Raw genomic sequence first — 20,655 nt, forward strand, 5'->3', positions numbered from 1 at the left:
TGTCCTATGCTGGAGCACTCTAGTTGTGCAGCCACAGCTGCGAAGAAATATTCAGGGGCCTTAAAAAGACCCCCCTCTGTACGGTGCGACTGGTCCGGCCAGGCACCTACGAAAACTGAGTGGCCTGAGGCTCGGGGGCGTGGTATAGGAGAGGGACCCCAGTGCATCCTGGGAGGCTGAAAATTTAACTCTGTGGTGCCTGGATGTCTGCCGCCATCGCCTATACCCCCAAGGTATCCTGTGGATACCCTATGGACCCTGAAGTAGAAATATATATATATACACACACACATACTATGTGTATGTGTGTATATGTATATATATATATATATATATATATATACATACACACCATATATGTATATAGATTGTGTGTGCAGCCACCCAACCGATGTCAAACAATCAATTGTTTTTATCGATGGTTGAACCAATCAGCCATCGATGGTCAATGAAAAGAACTACATTATACCACAAAAATGTTTATTTTTATGGTATTTAAAAATAAAAAAGATTGCGTTGGAATAGTTTTAAAAAGATGTTCTTGATCTAATTCATTCATAAAAAAAAAAACGACAATTTCGGAGCGGTCTTTGGAAAAAAAAAATTGTCAGTTAAGTGGTTAACTGATAGCTAACTACACTGGTCACTCGTACACATGCTGCAGGGACCTGGCGGTGAGAGTCAGCTCAACTGGGCGGACAAATTTAAATGCCCGCCCTGTTGTAACGTCAGGCTCGACTTATGATAAGTGTATATACACTTACTAATTGTTGGCTAGTGTGTACCCAGCATAAGATTTCTGATGTTTTATGATCTGTGCATGCGCAGGAGCTGCACTGCGCATGTACAGATATTGTCCTGGGATGTCGGGCAGGAAAGGGGACAGATACAGAAAACTATGTTAGGGACGGGAAAGGGGACCGATGCAGAAAACGATGCTAGGGACGTGAAAGGGGACTGATGCAGAAAAAGATGCTAGGGACGTGAAAGGGGACTGATGCAGAAAACGATGCTAGGGACGTGAAAGGGGACTGATGCAGAAAACGATGCTAGGGACGGGAAAGGGGACAGATGCAGAAAACAGGGGCGGTGAAGCCAGTGGCTGCGTCCTTGGACGCAGTTTCGCTGGCCCCTGCTGCGTAGTTTTGCTGAACATCCTGGGTAACCTGAAGGTAACTCAGATGTCAGATGGGCCGGCGATGTTTACGCAGGGGATCTGATGCTGCGTCTTCGTCTGAGATTCAGTATGAAGAGAAAAAAGGGACCTTGCAGGTTTCCTGGCTAAAATGTAAATATGCTCGTCCTGCAGATGAGTTGCATTTCTAAAGGTGCCCATACAAGGTGCGATAAAGCTGCCAATCCGACAAATTGGTACTATATCGCTGCTATACCGTACCGTGTATGGGCATGATATGACTTCATCAAAGCCTTCCAGCTTCCATCCTAACTTGCTGCAACATGCTCCTTCTTCCCTGTTTACCCCATCTGTGTCACACCTGTTTGTCTGCCCCTCTCCTTTAGAATGTAAGCTTACGAGCAGGGCCTCTACCCTCTTGTGCTTCTCCTTACTTTACTTTCATCTACTTCTTACCCCCCACCAGGGCATCTAACACTTGGTTGCTTATGCTGTTGCATAGGTCACTAATGTAGCAATGTATATTATCCATGTCCTTGTCCTATATTGTACTGTAAGTCACTTGTGAAATTATTTGTACTTTGTAAGGCGCTGCGGAACACTTGTGGCGCCATATAAATAAAGGATAATAATAATGATATCGGGATAGTGCCTCCACTTGTGGGGTCGTACATCGCATCTCCAGATCTTACTGCATGTTCACTTGATCTGGGTCTGCGATGTCCGATCCCATGCAGCGCTATGCAGGTGTGCTGGCATATCGGGCGGTTGGTCACCCGATCGCATAGTGTGTGGGGACCACCCGATATGTCGGCCGTCAGATCCCTGGGCGCGTCGCAAATCGCACCGTGTATGGCCGGCTTTATTCAGGTCATAAATTGTGCCCTCTTGTAACAAATTGGTCATGTTATGTAAATTAGAAAAAACTGCCGTGGGACAAACATTATCTTGGAAAAGTAGGGATAGAGAAAGGCTGTAGGAGGTGGGAAGTTTCAGGAAGGACATGAAGGAGCACTGAAAGGAGAAGTAACAGCATGGTTTAGCTAGGTTATTCTTACCTGGGTCCAGGATTGGCACTTGTTTTCAGCTGCATGTATATTTTTGAGATGAAAGCGCTTGTTATGTATGATATTCTGGGAGAACATTGTCATGACAAAAGAATCTTCTTCATGCACACATACGTTAGTATAATACTAATCGTCTCAATACTTCCCTACAGCTTTTTTCTTATATTTACAAGGGCAATAACGATTTTATCATCCAAACAATTCAGCTTTTACTAGTACGTATCTTTAAATTACCGTTCAACTGAATAGAGATATCAACTGAAGGGTCAAAATATGAAACATGCTAATAGGGAGAGGGAGGTCAGATGGTAAAGGCAGCCTGGACATTGATTACATGTATTTGCAGCCATCATTGTTATACATAAAATACCCTTAAATTATAATGTAAAAAAAAAACTAAAGCATCTTAAAATGTCACAAGCACATACCATTCAGGACGTGTGACCTCTACGTCAATGATTGTCCCGGGAGGCGGATTCTGAAGTTTGCCACCCAAATGAGCAAAGAATCTTGCATTAACCCGTTTCTTCACCACAATAACAGAAAGCTTAGGACTTCGTAAAAAGAAAATGGCATTAGGCTACATATGACGACAATTCTCACTGCTATATACCGAACATCATTCACATACAGTATGTGCTTGTTGAACATCTCATTCTAAAACCATGGGCATTAATATTGGGTTGGTCCCTCTTTGCTGCTTTAACAGTGTCACTATTCTGGGAAGGCTTTCCACAATATTTTTAAACATACAGATATGACCTTTCTTACTGTTGCTTCAGTTGCAACAAATAGCCTCTCTCGGCACCCAATGTCCCGTGTGACTAAGATGCACCGAGCGTCTTCTTCACTCAAAACTTGAGTTCTATTTGCATAATTGAAACACACAGAAGCAACAAAACTAATAATGTACACTGGTCAATTTAGTGTGCAACATTTGTACATCTGTGTGTAACCGAGTCTTAAAACAAAATTTACTAAGCACCGGTTTTGTTATCCAAAGATTTACTAAGACCAAAACCGCTGCAAAACCGCTGTCAAAACAAATATTATGATAGAATAGGGCTGTCATTTAGAAACCACCACCAAACCCCCGGGGTTTAGAACCCACCGTCAAACCGCCACCACAACGCTGGGGTTTAGAACCCGCGGTTTAGTAAATTTTGCCCTCAATCTGTGTATAAGAGGTCTTCAATGCGAGTGGCCACGTCAAGTTCCTTTGTGCTTCATCTGCGACTTTATGCAAGTGTAAAACCATTTCCCGTGCGGTCTAGCATCTCTGGTACAGTGTGAGCAGCTTTTTGCAGTGTCTGTGATTTTAAAGAAAATATGGTACAATACTCCACTTGGAGCGCCTTAGTCACATCAGGCTTATCGCGCCACAAGGCATACGGAAACCCCGTAAGTGTGGACACATCTGTAATTGTGGGGATTCACATACATTCATTCACTAGAGCATTAGTGAGGATGGGCACTTATAATGTACAAAAAGTCCTGGCTCGCAGGTGCGTCACGATCTTCTACACTAACTCAGCATAACATTTATTGATATACTTTACTTTGTGTCACAGGAGTACGGTGATGCCGAAAAAGAAAAGGGACTTCTACAAACTGTTGTCACAAAGTTGGAAGTACACAATTCTCTATTATAGCATAGCGGTATAAGAAGCAGAAAGCCAGTCTTGTACCTCCCGACTGCTGTTAGTTCCTGTTTTGCAGTCAATAGGAGGGCTGCTACTGTCCAGGATGATGGGCTTAAAATAGAAATGTTGAAAATAGGTCCAAAGAGCATTTACCACCGAGCCAGAGGGGTCACTTAACGTGTTTCTCTACCTCTCACACTCTGGCAGTTGGGAGGACTGGCTTTCTGCTCCATATACCGGTATACTATAAAATTAACAAAGCGCACGTGGGAACTGCTTTAAAAGAATCTATCTTCTCCTGGGGATAGGGGAATACTAACCACTAACATGTTCAACAAAAAAAACTGCAACGGTTATGATGGGATAAGTGGATTGTTATAAGGCCACCATCAGAAAGTACTAACCTTAATATAAGGTGGGACAGTTACAATTGCTCCAAATCAGAGGAGTTTGTTTACTAACAGACTAACCGAGCATCTGAATTAATAACCATAAGTGATAATATAGCTATTTTAATTGCTTTTATTTGAAGATGTGTTTTATGTAACCACTTTTAGCCATTTGAGTGATTTCACCGGGAGAGTGATAATATTGGGATGTAATTTATGTCTAATTCATATTAAATTTACTGACAGACAGCACCTTTGTTTTTGGGTTAACAAGGGAGGAGGAATCCCATTTTTGGGGGTCTCCACTTCCCTGAGCAGTCTAGGGCTGGTTGGCATTATGGCAGTAGGATCATACGCTGCATGTCTCCCTGCTACAGTGTCAAAAGCCCTGATTATTTCAGCCTAGTACTGGACAGAGAAAAAGAGGGGACCCCACGCAGTTTGTCCCTGCTATTTTTCACCACCTGCCTAGGCTAAATAACCCTGGGCTGGTTTTTAACACTATACCAGCCTGTACCAATCTTAAGAATCTGTGCAGGGGCTGGCAAGCGATGTGGATGCGTCCATTGGGAGTTCCCGGCTTGCCGCCCTTAAATAAGTTATTTTAGGTAAGAGGACTCGCCACTCCTGATACCTACTCACATTCTGGGGTGTCTAGAGTGCCCCTGCATTGGGTCGAGGTGGTCAGTGAAGCCGGGGGATACTTTAGGTACCCTTGCAGGTTGTGGCCTGTACGTCCGAATGCAGCAGCGGCTTCAATTTTTGTAAGAAGCCTAGAGGGGAGTCGCGGCCGGCGCGGAGTATGGTAATTTCAGCAGCTTAACCATCCGGAGGGACCCAGTGTTAGCCTTGCTCTAGTAGTGCTCTACTATATCCTCTTCAGTGGCCAGGGAGCTAATGCAATGCGGTGGCCTGCGGTTTTGTCTGAGTGAGTAGCCAGGCCCCAGGCTGTTCAGTAGGCTTGATATCCCCACTCCTCAGATATTGATTCTACACATACACTGTTCTGGGCTGGTGAATATACTTAGTTATTATTTTAATACCTTCCCTGGAGGGATTCTACATATCCTTTATTTGGGACATTAGTGCTCAGTGGCAAGTATTGTGTGACGCGGTCAGTGCAGGCATGACCATCCTTCGCAAGCTACACAGCTTATTCCTCTATAACTTCATATATGTAGATCTACCCCTCGCCAGGGAAACTGGATGATACCCTCACTTTAAATGTGTTGCTGACCTCCATCACGCCTTCATGATATTTTATTAATGTACAAGTTATACCACGAATTGCATTGACCCTGATGTTCGCTTTTTTAAACCCTCCCCATCATCACAAGGTACCAAAAATGGTTCAGTGCAGGACAAGGGCCCTAAACACTAAACAACTATATGCGCTTAGTGCACCCTTTGAATGCTCCCCTTCAATTTCATCGCAGCCAAGTACTATAGGCGATGATGCCCCGCTGACCGTAGGTTCCATGAAACAACTATTGGCATCCTTTAAAGCAGATATCTCCGTGGAATTCAAGGCCGCCCCACAGACATGTCAGTTGACGTTTTGGGCAGCCACACTGATCACCTCGAAAACAAACTTGTGGTCAAAGCCCACAATGAGCTAATTTCCCTTCCAGAAGAACTCCAAGTGGAGGTCACGGCTCTGCAAAGTACAGTGGGTGACCTTGAAGATAGGTCAAGGAGCAATAACATTAAAATTTGTGGCATTCCGGAGTCAGTTTCTAAAATGGATGAATCTAATACAAATCTTTTTATGAAACTTCTCCCTACGACCCCGATCACTGACTACTTCCTGAATTGTATCCACTGTTTACCCAAGGCACGGAATGCTCCGTCTTGTGCCCCTAGGGGCACTTAAATGCGTCTTCACTACTTCTATGCCTAGGAATCGATACTACGTGCTGCCAAACCGTCTGAGTCCTCTATCCCGATCCTTGGGGACCTCCAAGTATATGGTGATCTCTCAGCAGCTACTCTGGACTCCGTAGATCTTTTCTCCCTCCACTTGGGCACTCCGGAAAGCTGATATCCCCTACCGTTGGGGTTTTTCCGAGCTATTAATCAGAAAAAAACAGCTCCACCTCCGTGATTTCTTGCCCCGTTGACGGCATTCAGCCCTTGGTGTCTTGGAACTTGGAGGACAATTTGCTAAATGTTCCAGGCAGCCCGCGGATTGCACCACAATGGTCTACAGCTGGCACTTCATCTTAAAATCCTATAACTCATACTCCACAGTTTCTTTATATTCATAATGTATAAATTATTACTGTGTTTTTCTTGTTTCTCCTGTTACCGACATTATGGGCCAAATGTAATAGGTAGTCAGTTTTAGTAAAAGTACAAACTCGCACTTTTAAAAAGTGCGAGTTTGTACTGAAACTCGCAAATTCAATAGCCTGCGAACTTTTCAGCTCGAGGCTACTGCATTTGCGAGTGCAGGCGAGTTTAGGACTATGTAAACTGACACCTTTTAATGCGAGTAGCATTAAAAGGTGCGAGTTTTAGAGAAGCCATCACAGATCAGTGAGATCCGTGATGGCTTCTGTGTGTGTAAAAAAAAAAAAAAAAACGTGCACCCCCTCCCCAAAAGCATAACCAGCCCCGGGCTTTATAAAGCCTGTTCTGGTTCGAAACATACAGGGGCCAAAATGCGTAGGGGGCCCCTGTATATTAAGAACCAGCACAGGGCTTTGTTGAGCTGGTCCTGGTTCTGGAAAATCAGGGGCCAAAACGAGTAGGGGTCCCCTGAAAATTCCAGAACCAGCACCGAACTCTTTCTAGCAGGGGGATAATGCCACAGCCAGGGAAAACCTTTCACCGGTTTCCCCGGCCAAAGCATTATCCCTGATTGCTAGTCAGTCCAGGCCAGGGATCCCTGGGGAGTTGGGTACCCCCCCAATAAAGGGGTACCCCTCTCCAGGGCACCCCAGGCATAGACTGATAGCCTGGGGCTATCCCCGGCACCCTAGGGCGGTGGGTGCCGGGTTGATAGTGTAAAGTGTAAAATAAAATTTTCCATATTGTCTTTATTTGTAGAACCACAAGTACCAGCAAGCCTCCCCTGCATGCTGGTATTTGGAGAACCACAAATACCAGCATGCGGGGCATTACGGGCCCGCTGGCACTTGTAGTTCCACAACTAAAGAAATACGTAAATAAAAAAAACATACACCGTGAAAGTATAATTTTAATAAAACATACACTCACACATACTCACCTAGTATCCGAAGTAATCCATAGGGGTGTACCTGAAAAAAAAAATCCATACTCACCTCTCCTATGCGTAGATCACGTCCTCTTCTCCAAGTAGGCAATCCAGGGGTTAAAATAAAAAAACGCTAAAAACCCGATCCATGCGGCTGAGCAAAGGTATGTGTGTACACATACCTTTGCTCCGCGTAAATGACCGGGGCACACGTGTGCCCCGTCAGTGCAGGGGCCGCCAGCCAATCAGGGAGCATCTCCGTCGGAGCAGCTCCCTGATTAGTTGAATGCGGCCAGCCTCTGTCTCCCATAGACGTCTATGGTGAGAAATCCCCATAGCCGTCTATGGTGGGAGCCGCTACATAGTAACCGCAAGATTAATTGATGTTAATCTTGTGGTTACATCAATGATACAATGTCGCGCCCTAGGGTGTTGGGGATAGCCCCGGGCTATCAGTCTAGGCCTGGGGTGCCCTGGAGAGGGGTACCCCTTTATTGGTGGGGTACCCAACTCCCCAGGGATCCCCGGCCTGGACTGACTAGCAGTCAGGGATAATGCTTTGGCCGGGGAAACCGGTGAAAGGTTTTCCCTGGCTGTGGCATTATCCCCCTGCTAGAAAGAGTTCGGTGCTGGTTCTTAATATACAGGGACCCCCTACGCATTTTGGCCCCTGTATTTTTAGAACCAGAACAGGCTTTATAAAGCCCGGGGCTGGTTATGCTTTTGGGGAGGGGGTGCACGTCATTTTTTTTTATTTTATAACATTTAACATAAGTACACACAGAAACATGTACATATCTCATGGATATGTGCATGTTTCTGTGTTAATCTGACCTGCTCAGGATGTACTCGCTAGCCTGAAGCAGGTCTATTATTTGGGGACTTTTGGTAATCTTTTTTTTGCGAGTCTGAAACAGACACTCTATTACATTGGGCGAGTTGATTGTTTTCAATGTGAAAACATCTGGATGCGAGTTTGAGAATGGAGAGTTTTAGTAACTCTGAAAAATGCGAGTTTTAGTGAACAGACACCCTATTACATTGGAGAGTTGTGAAAAATTGCGAGTTTAGCACCAAACTCGCAATTTACCAAAACAGACTACCTATTACATTTGGCCCTATATGTCTGCTTCCTCTAGTTTTATAGATTTGTGTGTAATCTTTTTTATTATACGGTCAATTTAAGTGTTTTATGTTATTAGGGGGAAACATTAAGAAATCCCTCAATTGGTTATTTCTACATCCTTTTAAAGGTATACGGTTTTGATTCAACTATGTTTATATTTACTGATAGGTACTGTTCTCCAGCAGTTAAATGACCTGTCCATTCGTTTTCTTTTTTTGCTTCATTGTAGCTAATTGCTTCATCCCAGGTCTTTACTTCCTATTAAATAGTTTTCCACTATACTTCATAATCTTATGTTGTAACTTTAAGGTACGTCTAAGCAGGGAAGTTTCCCCTAAATATATCGGGACACAGTTTACTTAGTTATTAGTACGGTTTGTTTTGTGCTAAACTGAGTGATGGAGGTTCAGTGCTTCCTCCACATACCCAAATGTGCTGCCTTGGATGTGGCCCATAAAAAATGCTCCTTTATGGTGCCATTTCTGTTCCTTTTATACTCTTATACCCTTCCTACTGTTTGTTTTTATTTTTGCCACACTGATCTGAGTCATAGGACCAGTCCTTTAGTGTTATTTAGTATTTTCCCTTCTCTCTGGTAAACTAGTATTTTTATCTCCATGACACTCTTGTTTACTGCTATTATCAGCACAATACTATATCTAAAGAATGGTTAATGTACTCTCTTTTAATGTTAAAAGCCTAAACTCTACAAACAAGAGAATATTGTCCTTGCGATATTTTGCTAAACTCAAGCCCACATTATTGCCCTGGAGAACACCAGTTTTATTTAGGTTTCAGATCCCTCTGATATAACTGATGCCTTTGCAACCTACTATTCTACATTCTATCATTTAAATGTAAACCCTCTGGTTCCACAACCAACGATGGCTGAGATAGAAAGATTTTTAAAAGACATCAACGTCCATCACTAGATATTGACAGACTTCACTCTCTCGAGCATACCTGGTCTAGTGAAGAAATTGAGACCATTATTGACTCCCTTCCAAAAGACAAGGCCCCTGGTCCTGATTATATTAATACATTTTAAAAATGCTTCAAGGATACCTTGACCCCAATATTGGTTCAGGTTTTGAATGAAGCTTCATCCTCTGGGTCTTTTCCTTAGCAAATACTTCAGGCAAGAATTGTTGCATTATTTAAGCTGGGGAAAAACCCTGCTTTACTACCCAACTATCGCCCTCCTTAACACAGATGTTAAAATGTATGCAACACTTATAGCGAATAGGCTCAACCCCTTACTCCCTTCATTTATCCGTAAGGACCAAGTGGGGTTCGTTCAGGGTCGTCAATCTCCTGATAACACAAGGAGAGTTGTTGACATTAATAATGCCTTCTTGGTGTCCGAAGGGCCCCTTTTGCTGTCGCTGGGCACTGAGAAGGCATTTGACAGGCTGCACTGTGGATATCTTCATGCTGTCCTGCATAGGTTTGGAATTAGAGGTTGAGAACTATCCTCAATTTTTGCACTGTATTCGACGTCATCAGCCAGAGTATTTGTTACTGGCATGCTGTCCCCTACTTTCCCAATAACCAATGGCACACGTCAGGGATGCCCCTTATCCCTGCTGGTCTTCGCGCCCACAATTAAGCTCTTAGCTGAGGTCATTAGATCTAGTAATTCGATACAAGGACCTGTTCCTTATGGACAGACGTATAAAATCTGTTTGTTTGAAGATTACGTTCTTTTAACTCTTACAGATCCCAGTTAGTCTCTGCCACACTTACACTCTATTTTGGAGGATTATTCTAGGATCTCATAATACAAATTCAACGGTTCTAAAACAGAAGTCCTTCCTATTAATTTCCCATCGGCCCTCTTATAATCTCTAAAATCAGAATATCCCTATGATTGGCAGGATAGTCGTCCTAAATATTTAGGGATTCATTTAACCCCTACTGTAGAAGGCTTAATATTGGCTAATTATTTTCCCCTTTTTACGTAAAATCTCTTTACTGATGTCTGATTGGATGATGCGGAATGTTTCCTGGCTGGGACGTATTTCAGTAATTTTACCCAAAGTGTTATACTTATTTTGAACAATTCCCATATTCGTTCCCAATTCTATTCTAAATAAAATTTCATGCGGTTTTCCTCAAATATATTTGGAAAGGTAAGAAACCAAGATTAGCGAGGAAATTCATGTCCTTACTGAAACTGGAGGGAGGCTTAGCATTCCCTGACCTATGTTGTTACCGACTTGCCACCTTATTTTCTCAACTGGGTGAGCGGTTTGTAAAATAAAACCTTAAATCGTGGTTCCTTTTGGAAGTATGGTATCCCCATTCCCACTTACTGACTGCCTCCATCCGTCACTTTACAGTTATTAACTCTGTCAGTTTCTATTTTCAATTCCCTTAAAACTTGGCGACAATTGGCCTCTAGAACATCATACATTCTTTTTCTTACTATGCATCTTTCCCTTGAAGGACTGGCCTCCCTGATTCCGAATCTATCTTTTGTAACATGGGGTGCTCGGGGTGTCCATACTTTGCCTGAAGCCGTGACCTCAGTTAATCTTATATCATACTCTCAGATTCAATTTTATTATATTCTCTCTCTTCTAAGAATTTTTATAAGTATTTGCAACTTAGACATTGGTTATTTAGTATAACTTCCTCTCCATATATAGTGAAGACATTCCTTAAATTTCTTTATGACAACAAGGCAGACAGTAGAGGGAGTATTACATGGTGGTATTCCCCTATGATTAATCCCCCTGATTTTGCCAAATCAACATCCTCACTAAAATGGGAAGCAGATTTATCTTGCTCTGTGTCCGAAGAGGATTGGCGGCTGGTATATTGGACTTACTTCCGTTTCTCTAGGTGCATTTCCCATTCGAAGCAATTTTACAAACTACTCCATTGATTATATTTTACACCAGTTTTGATGCATATGCTCTAGTCATCCCAATCTAATTTATGCTGGTATAATTGTAGTAATGTAGGCTCCCTCCCTGCCCAAATATATCCAACTTATGGTCCTCTGTATTTGCTCTTATTTCTAAAGTTCGGAATATTCGTATTACCCCCCCCATCCATTATTAACTCTATTCCATCTATATCATGGAGAGTTATCCAATAATGATAGTTACATAATGGGCCATATTCTCATTGCCACTAAACTTTTGTTAGCACAACATTGGCGGTCCCCTCATATCCCGTTTGGAAACCTTTGAAAAAAATGTCCAGCCCCATTATGAATTTGAGACCGCGGGAGTTTCTTATTTCTCCCCGATACGGTGGTTTGGCTGGAGCGAATAATGGGAAGCAAAAACTCGAGTTTAACCTTGGTAATTTCACTGTCTGTAAATGATATTGTTATTACAATAGTCCTCTGTTTTATAAGCTATTGTTTTGTATTTGTATATTCACTATTCAATGGTAAATTTTCTTCTAATCCTTATGGACTAGTTTCAGAGAGCTGTCCGCTCAATCACTGTTGCCTATATGTATTCATGTAAACTATGACTATGTGGACCATCCCTGTTCCCTTCCCCTTCCTTTCTTCATTTCTGTACCCCATCCATAACCTTTACTTTCTAAGGGGCCTATGTATCAAGCAGTTTTTTACATAAAATTATGCCGAAACTGCAGTTGCTGCATAATTTTATGTAGTGAACCTATGCACTAAAAGCACAATGCAAGAGATTTTCACAGAAATCTCTGACAAAGTGGTAATTAGCACTGCAGATCGCAGTCCCCATTACTATCAATGGGAACTACGATCTAACACTTATGTACTAAACTTCAAAAAGCAAAGCTTTTCAGAGTTTGGTCCAGGTAGTTTACACCATCTCCAGATGGCGTAAACTACTGTAAGCCTATGGGGTCTCTTTCGATCTCTCCCCCGCAAGCTGACACTGAGCGCAATGTGAGCTTCCCTCGGGGAAGTCTTTCACTTTTTAGTTTGATTCATTTGTATAACTATATAAATATCAGGTTAATTTCAGTTTTGCTAATTTTGTACAATCAACAGGTGCTACAACCTATAACCTCACTATTGCTGAAAGAGAAATAGAAATACATATTTAGCTCAAATGGGGAGTTTTCTATAAACACTTAGACAAATTCTTCAATATGGATTGAGTACACATCTACTACAGTAAATAGTTTAAAATGTACCTGTAGTCACTTCCTGCAGCTTTTATGCAACTTAGCAACTGGGCAATTTCATAGTCGACAATTGTTTTGAGCTGACCATCTCCAACTCCATCTCGATAGATCATGATACGTGATGGAAGAACTTTGTTGCAAGCATACCAGGCATTTAAAGCAGCTATAAAGAATACAATAGTTAATTCTGGACAACCTCAAGAGTTACAGTGTGAAGGAGAAAAATATGTAACAACTTTTAAATGTATGTATATGATTAGATCACAGTAATAATATGGGATGTGATATGAAAAGTCGACATTCAGAATGTGGAAATGTTCTGAATGTTGACAGTCTGACCATTAGGTCGACAGGAAAGATGTTGTCATTCACAAGTTTAGACATGTTCATTATGTTGACATTTAATGTCCACAGCTTTTTGCATATTTTAACCTAGCACTAAAAAGAACAGTGTTGACATAAAAAAAAATGTCGATATTATGAACATGTTGACATTCTGACTGAAACCCATAATATGTGATATGCACTAGAAAAAATGTAATGTACAAAATACAAATGACAATACTGGCAGACATCCTGGACTTTATTATGGGGCACACTGTAAATGCAAATATAAATATTTAGAACCACCCTTGATATCAAATTTTTCCTTATTTATATTCTAATATGCTGCTTGATTTGCCTCATGTATGGATTAAATTCGATAAATCATGGAAAGGAAGGACGTTTTAATTTTGGCTTTTTGTGCATTTCAAGGGCTTATTTTTATAACAACTTTTGTAAATTGGGCAAAATGGAAGTAGAAGGAGCAACCCATTAAGGGCCCGATTCTAAGTCGCTGCAATGCCAATGTTCATGGAATTGAGCAACTTTTTGCCCTAATAACTCATATAGCGCATTCTTCCCAAAGTGCGTACACACAGAGGAGCAGTTGCAATTGAGACGCACAGTATCAGAAATATATTTGAAATGTGCAGTGTGTTCCTGGATGGTGGCTATTCAGAAGCAGGAAGATGGTCTCTCATGGTTGTGTCTAGTGGCATCACTATGGGGGTGCAGCCCGCAACTGAGTGTCAACCTTGGAGGGGGTGACACCAAAATGTTGGCTCCTCCTCAATGACAGAAGCCAAGTGCTGCAGTTGACATTCTCCTGCAGCACTCTGCTCCTGTCACAGAGGATTAGCAGACAGTGCAGGTATTAGTCTCCGTAGGCAGCACAACATCTCTGGGATGCTGGGCACGCCCCTGGAGTGATGCGATAGGGATTTATCATGAGGTCACACCCCCTTTATGTTAGACTGCGTCCCTTTTTCAGGCACAGGCGGAAAAGCCGAGCAGGTGGGTTATAACGTGCGGACCGAGTGTCACTAGACCTGGTGACACCTCTGGGTGTGTCGCTGTACAGGTTGCAAAATCAGACAGTAAATCACTCACACTGGCTGCCATACTCTTGAGGAGAATCTGCAACTACAGTGGAATGGGGCTGGTGCAGATTCCGATGTTGGTTACAATGGTTGCATGATGCATTAAGTGATATTAAAGAGTCTGAAGATGCTCAAAGTGGGCAACTCAGTCTTTGCACATTTAGACGCACACTTGTACACCACGGGAAGGGCTGATACTAGCAATAGCATAAAATCGTAGATGTGACTAGGGCAAAAGACACAAAAGCAGTCACGTCAGTGTAGGAAGAGTTCCAATCTCTGCCAGTTCAAAAATCAGATATTTTTGCAGAGTGGAAATACAGTAGCTGTGTGCCCCTTCTCATAGCCAGGAATGCCTTTGAAAAAGCTCCATCTCCTACCCTTTCACATTATTATCTTGCTCTGTAAAATATGATTTTTTTCTACAGTGTTGGGTAAATTAAGTGCACTAAGGTGCTTCATCTCTATCTAGCAAAGAATGACCTCACTGTGTCCAACTCTATTAGCCAATAAAACTACTAGCTAGATATTCCCCTGCAATATCAGCATTTGTTACATAAAGTTATGGAGTTTAAAGAAAACATATGGGTAGCCATGCAAATTAAGTGATGAGAATCCAGCCTTAACAAGCACAAGTTGGAACAATACCTGTCAAATTTAGTGATCTAAGTCAAGATTTACAGCATAGCAGTATGCACTCACACAAAAATATATATCACCCTTACTCTTTTAATTGATGATAATGGGCCTGATTCAGAGGTGGACGCAGCTGGCATGCAAAAATACGCTAATGTCTTGACTACCACCTCCAGCGTCTCACATCCACTGATTGTGTACAAAAGACGAGACATTCGTCACACATCGAACATCTGAGCAACCCTATGCTATCTAGAAATAAAACAAAGGGAGGTCTAAAAAAACCACCAAGAACTCTATGAGAGCACTCTAATAGCATATACAGTATGGAGATAATTAAAACATTACCCTTTATTGTCGACTACAATGCAATTAAAATAGACTCACAAATACCAAACAAAAATAGAGATGTGATACAAAGGTAAAAGGACCATAGAAATAGGTTCAGTGAAATATTACAGAACTATAATATTATATTGACAAAACAATGGTTCACATAATAAAAATAAAATACACCTTGGATCCGGAAACGGGGGTCAGATTAATATCAAGCTCATTGATTAGAAATACTATGTATACTAGTAGAGATTCAACTCCAATTGATTGTAAGATCAGAATAAAGTCAGGGATGTGGAGAACTGTTGTACAGAAGGTTCTGCATCTTACCATAGGTATTGGAGAAGAGGTGAGAGACCACTGTTATACAGCAACCCCTAGAAACAACAGCTAGTATCAATAACTATACAACTGTTCACTTCTGCTTTTGACTGTCGTGCCCATATAGAACAAGAGAGGAAGAGAAAGATCTAATAGAATTATTGCAAATAATGAAGTAAAGATTCAAATCTTACAAGATTCACATCATAAATGTCATTTAAATAGAGAATATTCTCTCATGCGTGTAATTTCTCATTAGAGTTGTTGCTGTTGTGAAAAACATCCTGATGGTAACACACAAAAAATAATAGAAGTAAAAAGTACAATTCGTTAAACACAATTTAATGGTTTCTTACAAAGCCTATGGATGGGGAGTAAATGGAATTTACTGAGAATAAATAACAAGGTTTCAGATAATTGACCCACAATAAAGTAATATATGCAATACTAAATACTTGCTACATAAAATTTCTGGAGAGCAATTAATTGTGAGGATACATCAAGCCATACACAATGTGTGAATTGGGAGCAAATGTATTTATAAATAGCAGGTGATTTCTAAATCAAACTTTATATTTGTTTATGTACTTTTCTAATGCTGGGCATACACTGCCAGATAAAATGTCTGTCAGACCGACAGACATTTTATCTGGCTGCCTGCCAGCCACAGATGTCGCCGGCATACACTGTGAGAGAAATCTCACAGTGTATAGCCCGACATCCGCGCTCCGCCCCCGGGGGAGGAGACATTTCCCTGTTCCTTCCGTAGGAAGGAACATAGGAAATGTCTGTCTGTCGGCTGCGCTGGGCATACACTGCCCGATGCGGCCGACAGTTTCCCCGGTAAATATCGCATCGGACGGGCATGCTGGACAATCCAGCATGCCCGACCGAGCAATATTTAACCCTCGGTCGCCTGCATACACGCTGCAATTATCGCGGCGATCCGCCGATATCGGGCGGATCATCCCGATAATTGCAGCGTGTATGGCCAGCATAAGTATTTATCTTTATAATCAAAATCACCATGTACCAAATATTGTTCTTTCTTATTTCAATCCATGGTATCTTCTCTAAGGCAATCAATCACATCCTTCACTCTCCCTGCAGCTCACCCCTCTGCACACAATGCAGCCTCAATAATCTACTCCCCTCTTGTGAACACACAAGCTTTTTACTCATAACACACTCAACCTGTCACCATAAAAACCTTCATACACCTCTCACAACTATATTTACTGTATATCTCTCTCCTTCTAATCCTATTAGCTGGTGACATATCACCCAATCCAGGCCCTACCCGCATGCCCCACTCACAACGCAATATAAATCCAGCAAACCTCAGACACATCACATGCATACCAACATCCTCCAAGCCACTAAAATGTGCCTTATGGAATGCACGCTCTGTCTGCCCATACACAGCACGATATAGCACCTATATAGCGCCGATCCGTCGTATCGGCACGCATATCGTGCCGTGTATGGGGGCCTTAACATCCATCCATTACCTCTTTATTTCAAATAAAATCAACCTTCGGCAATAACAGAAACATGGCTCACACAATCAGACACTGACTGCCCTGCAGCACTCACACACGGCGGCCTACACTTTACCCACACCTCAAGACATGGACATAGTAAAGGAGGTGGAGTAGGAATATTACTGTCCCAATCTTTTACATACAGTACACAGTTTTCCCACAGGTACCATCACTCACATTTACATAATTTGAATTACATTCTATTAGGACTTTCACCCCTTTCTCTCTGCGGGTTGCTGCTATCTATCGTCCACTTGGGTCACCCCAACAATTTCTGGAACACTTTTCTGTCTGGCTCCCTCACTTCCTATCCTCTGACATCTCCACCATCATCGGGGGTGATTTCAATATGCAGATTGACAGTCCACAATCTTCTCATGCCTCCAAACTGCTCTCTCTAACCTCCTCTCTTGGCCTCTCCCAATGGACTGGCTCTTCTACTCATCAGGAGGGCCACTGCCTTGATCTTGCATTCACCAGAGTATGCTCAGTTTCTGAATTCACTAACTCTCCTTTCCCTCTCTAAGATCACAACTTGATCACCTGCACACTCTCCTCCATTACGTCAACCTCTATACCAATCAAATCAACCAAGCCTCCTCAAACCCACAGAGATATTAATTCTATTAATTAAACTAGCCTTCTATTAATTAAACTAGCCACCTCTCTGCAACAATCACTCTCACCAATTTCTAAGTTCACTTCTCCTGAGACTACTGTATCACACCTGAACCAGACCCTAGAAATAGCCCTTGATGAAGTGGCTCCAGCTACCCATCACACTCCACGTAGACGTCAACCATGGCTTCCCAAATTAACAAAACACCTACAAATACTCTCACGTAAAGTAGAACGTCAGTGGCGTAAATCTCGTAATACAAGTAACTTCCTCACATATAAGAATATCTACCACTCTTATCGTAAGGTTCTGGACACTGCAAAACAAACATATTTCCAATCATTCAGCTCTGCCCAAGCAACTTTTTAATACATTTAAATTACTTGTTATCCCTCCCTCACTCAACCCACCTGCTACCATCAGTGCACAAGATATTGCTTCCTATTTCAAGGACAAGATTGATAAGATGCGAAGTGAAATGATGGGCTCTTCCCCAGCAAGTGATCTGCTCAATTACCTACGGGAACCTGCTGGCACATTCTCTTCATTTGACCCCAAATGAATATGAAGTATCTACACTCTTCTCATCCTCCTACTTTACTACCTCTCATCTGGATCCTATACCCTCACAAATCAGTAAAGCTCTGTCTACTGTGCTCATCCCAACCTTAACAAAAAATGGGATTTTGGTACCTACCGGTAAATCCTTTTCTCTGATTCCACAGGGGACACTGGAGGTGCTTACGCTGGGGTTAAGAGGCATGGATAACTGGAGCTGGCACTTTAAAATAATCTAGAAGTGTGAAGCTCCTCCCCCTCTATGCCCCATCAGCCCTCAGTTTAGAAAATGAAGACCGAGAGGAGATGGAGAACAAGTGGAGTAAAAGAGAGAGAAGAACACACAATAATCAAAACATACAACATACGGAACAAACCGAAAAGGCAGGCGAAGAGCGCTGAGGTGGGTGTCCAGTGTCCCCTGTGGAATCAGAGAAAAGGATTACCGGTAGGTACCAAAATCCCATTTTCTCTTTCATCCACTAGGGGACACTGGAGGTGCTTACGCTGGGGACGACCCAAAGTTTTCCCCACGGACGGGAACGCTCTGCGGCACCTGCAGAACTAGGCGGCCAAAACGGTATGCCGAAACAGTGAACGTATCAAATTTGTAAAACTTGACAATCGTGTGAACTGAAGACCAAGTGGCCGCACGGCACAATTGTGATGTGGAGGCTCCCCTACCGGCCGCCCATGATGCACCCACACAACGTGTGGGATGAGCGAAATGGACGAAGGAGGCCGGCAGTCGGCATTAACCTAAGCCTGATGAATGTCAGCCGGATCCAACGTGCCAAAGTCTGCTTAGACCCTAGCCAACCCCTCCGAACCGCATCATAGAGGACAAAAACCGACTCAGACTTACGGAGGGAAGCAGTCCTGTCAACACAGATGCGGAGAGCTTCAACCACATCCAAGGTAGAAGAACCACCAGAGTCCTCCACCCAAGATGGTACCACAATAGGCTGATTAATATGAAAAGCTGACACTACCTTGGGAAGGAAGGCGGCTACCGTCCGGAGTTCCACCCTATCAGCATGAAACAGAAGGTAAGGTGGCTTATAGGACAGAGCACTCAATTCAGAAACTCTACGAGCCGATGCTAGAGCCAGGAGGAGGACTGTCTTCCAAGACAAGTACTGAATATCAACCTCTTCCAAAGGTTCAAACATGGACGACTGAAGAAACAGAAGCACCAAGTTCAAGACCCAGGGAGCTATCGGAGGTACAAAAAAGGAGGCTGCTAACGCAAGACTCCCTGAAGAAACGTCTGCACCTCAGGAATGAGGGCCAATTTCCGTTGAAAGAAAATGGAAAGGGCAGAAACCTGCACCTTTAAAGTTCCAAGACGAAGACCAGAATCCAGACCAGTCTGAAGAAAAAAAACAGAAACCGGGACACCGAAAAGTCCTAGAGGGAAGATCCCTACTGGAACATCACAAGATATAAGAACGCCAGAGGCGATGATAATGCGCAGCCGAAACTGGTTTCCTGGCACGTAGCATGGTGGGAATAACAGAGTCTGGGATTCCTCTTTATCTTAGGACATCGGCTTCAAGAGCCACCCCGTTAAACGCAGTTGCGCTAGGTTGGAGTGTATGAAAGGACCCTGCTGCAGCAGATCCGGGCGCAGAGGAAGGGGCCACTGATAGTCTGCCAATAGGGACCGAAGGTCCGAGAACCAACTTCTCCAAGGCCAGTGCGGAGCCACGAGAATAACAGAGGCTGACTTGTGTTTTATCCTTTTTAGCAGTCGAGGAAGAAGTGGAATCGGAGGAAAAAGGTCAACGAAGTCTTAGATCCACGGAACTGTCAGAGCGTCTACTGCCACTGCCTGCGGATCTCAAGTTCTTGACACGTATACCGGGAGCTGACGATTCAATCGTGATGCCATGAGGTCCACCTGAGGACATCCCCATCGACGTATCAGCGCGTTGGACACGTCTGGATGAAGCTTCCATTCCCCAGGATGGATATCCTGGTGGCTTAGGTAATCTGCTTCCCAGTTGTCCACACCCGGGATGAATACCGCCGACAGGATTACTGACTGGCTCTCGGCCCACCTGAGAACCGAGTTACTTACTACTGCTTCCCATCCTCTAAGGGTGGCATCCGTTGTTACGATGATCCAGTCCCACACTCTGAATCTCCGGCCCGCTAAAAGATTGTTGGATTGTGTCCACCAGAGAAGGGTCACTCTGGTAGCTGGGCTCAGACGGATCTGTCAATGTAGAAGCAGATGAAATCCTGACCCCTGTGTTAGTAGGTCCAGCTGAAACACCCTGGAGTGGAATCGCCCGAACTGTAGTGCCTCGAAGGCCGCTACCATCTTCCCCAGGAGACGCAGACAAAGAAGGAGGGACACCTTCTTTGGTCTGAGGAGCAGCTGAACCAACCACCGGATATCCTGCGCTTTGTCTATTGGAAGGAAGATCCTCTGTGATGCCGTATCTAAGATCATGCCCAGAAACAGTAGCTTCTGGGACGGATAGAGATTTGA

The 20,655-nt window shown here is 43.1% G+C and overlaps 1 protein-coding gene across 1 annotated transcript in view; it reads right to left on the reverse strand.

Annotated features, from left to right (window-relative positions):
- PIWIL1 (piwi like RNA-mediated gene silencing 1) overlaps nucleotides 1-20,655 on the reverse strand; it is a 414,830-nt gene that overhangs the window by 23,823 nt on the left and 370,352 nt on the right. Inside the window, exons 18-19 of the mRNA XM_088482106.1 lie at nucleotides 12,727-12,880; nucleotides 2,631-2,756 (exon numbers count right to left, since the gene is read on the reverse strand). Of these exons, the coding sequence (XP_088338232.1) occupies nucleotides 2,631-2,756; nucleotides 12,727-12,880 (280 nt within the window). The remainder of the gene's footprint in view (nucleotides 1-2,630; nucleotides 2,757-12,726; nucleotides 12,881-20,655) is intronic.

Source organism: Taudactylus pleione, unplaced genomic scaffold (genome assembly GCF_031769625.1).
Source record: "Taudactylus pleione unplaced genomic scaffold, aTauple2 ptg000282l, whole genome shotgun sequence".
Taxonomy (NCBI): domain Eukaryota; kingdom Metazoa; phylum Chordata; class Amphibia; order Anura; family Myobatrachidae; genus Taudactylus; species Taudactylus pleione.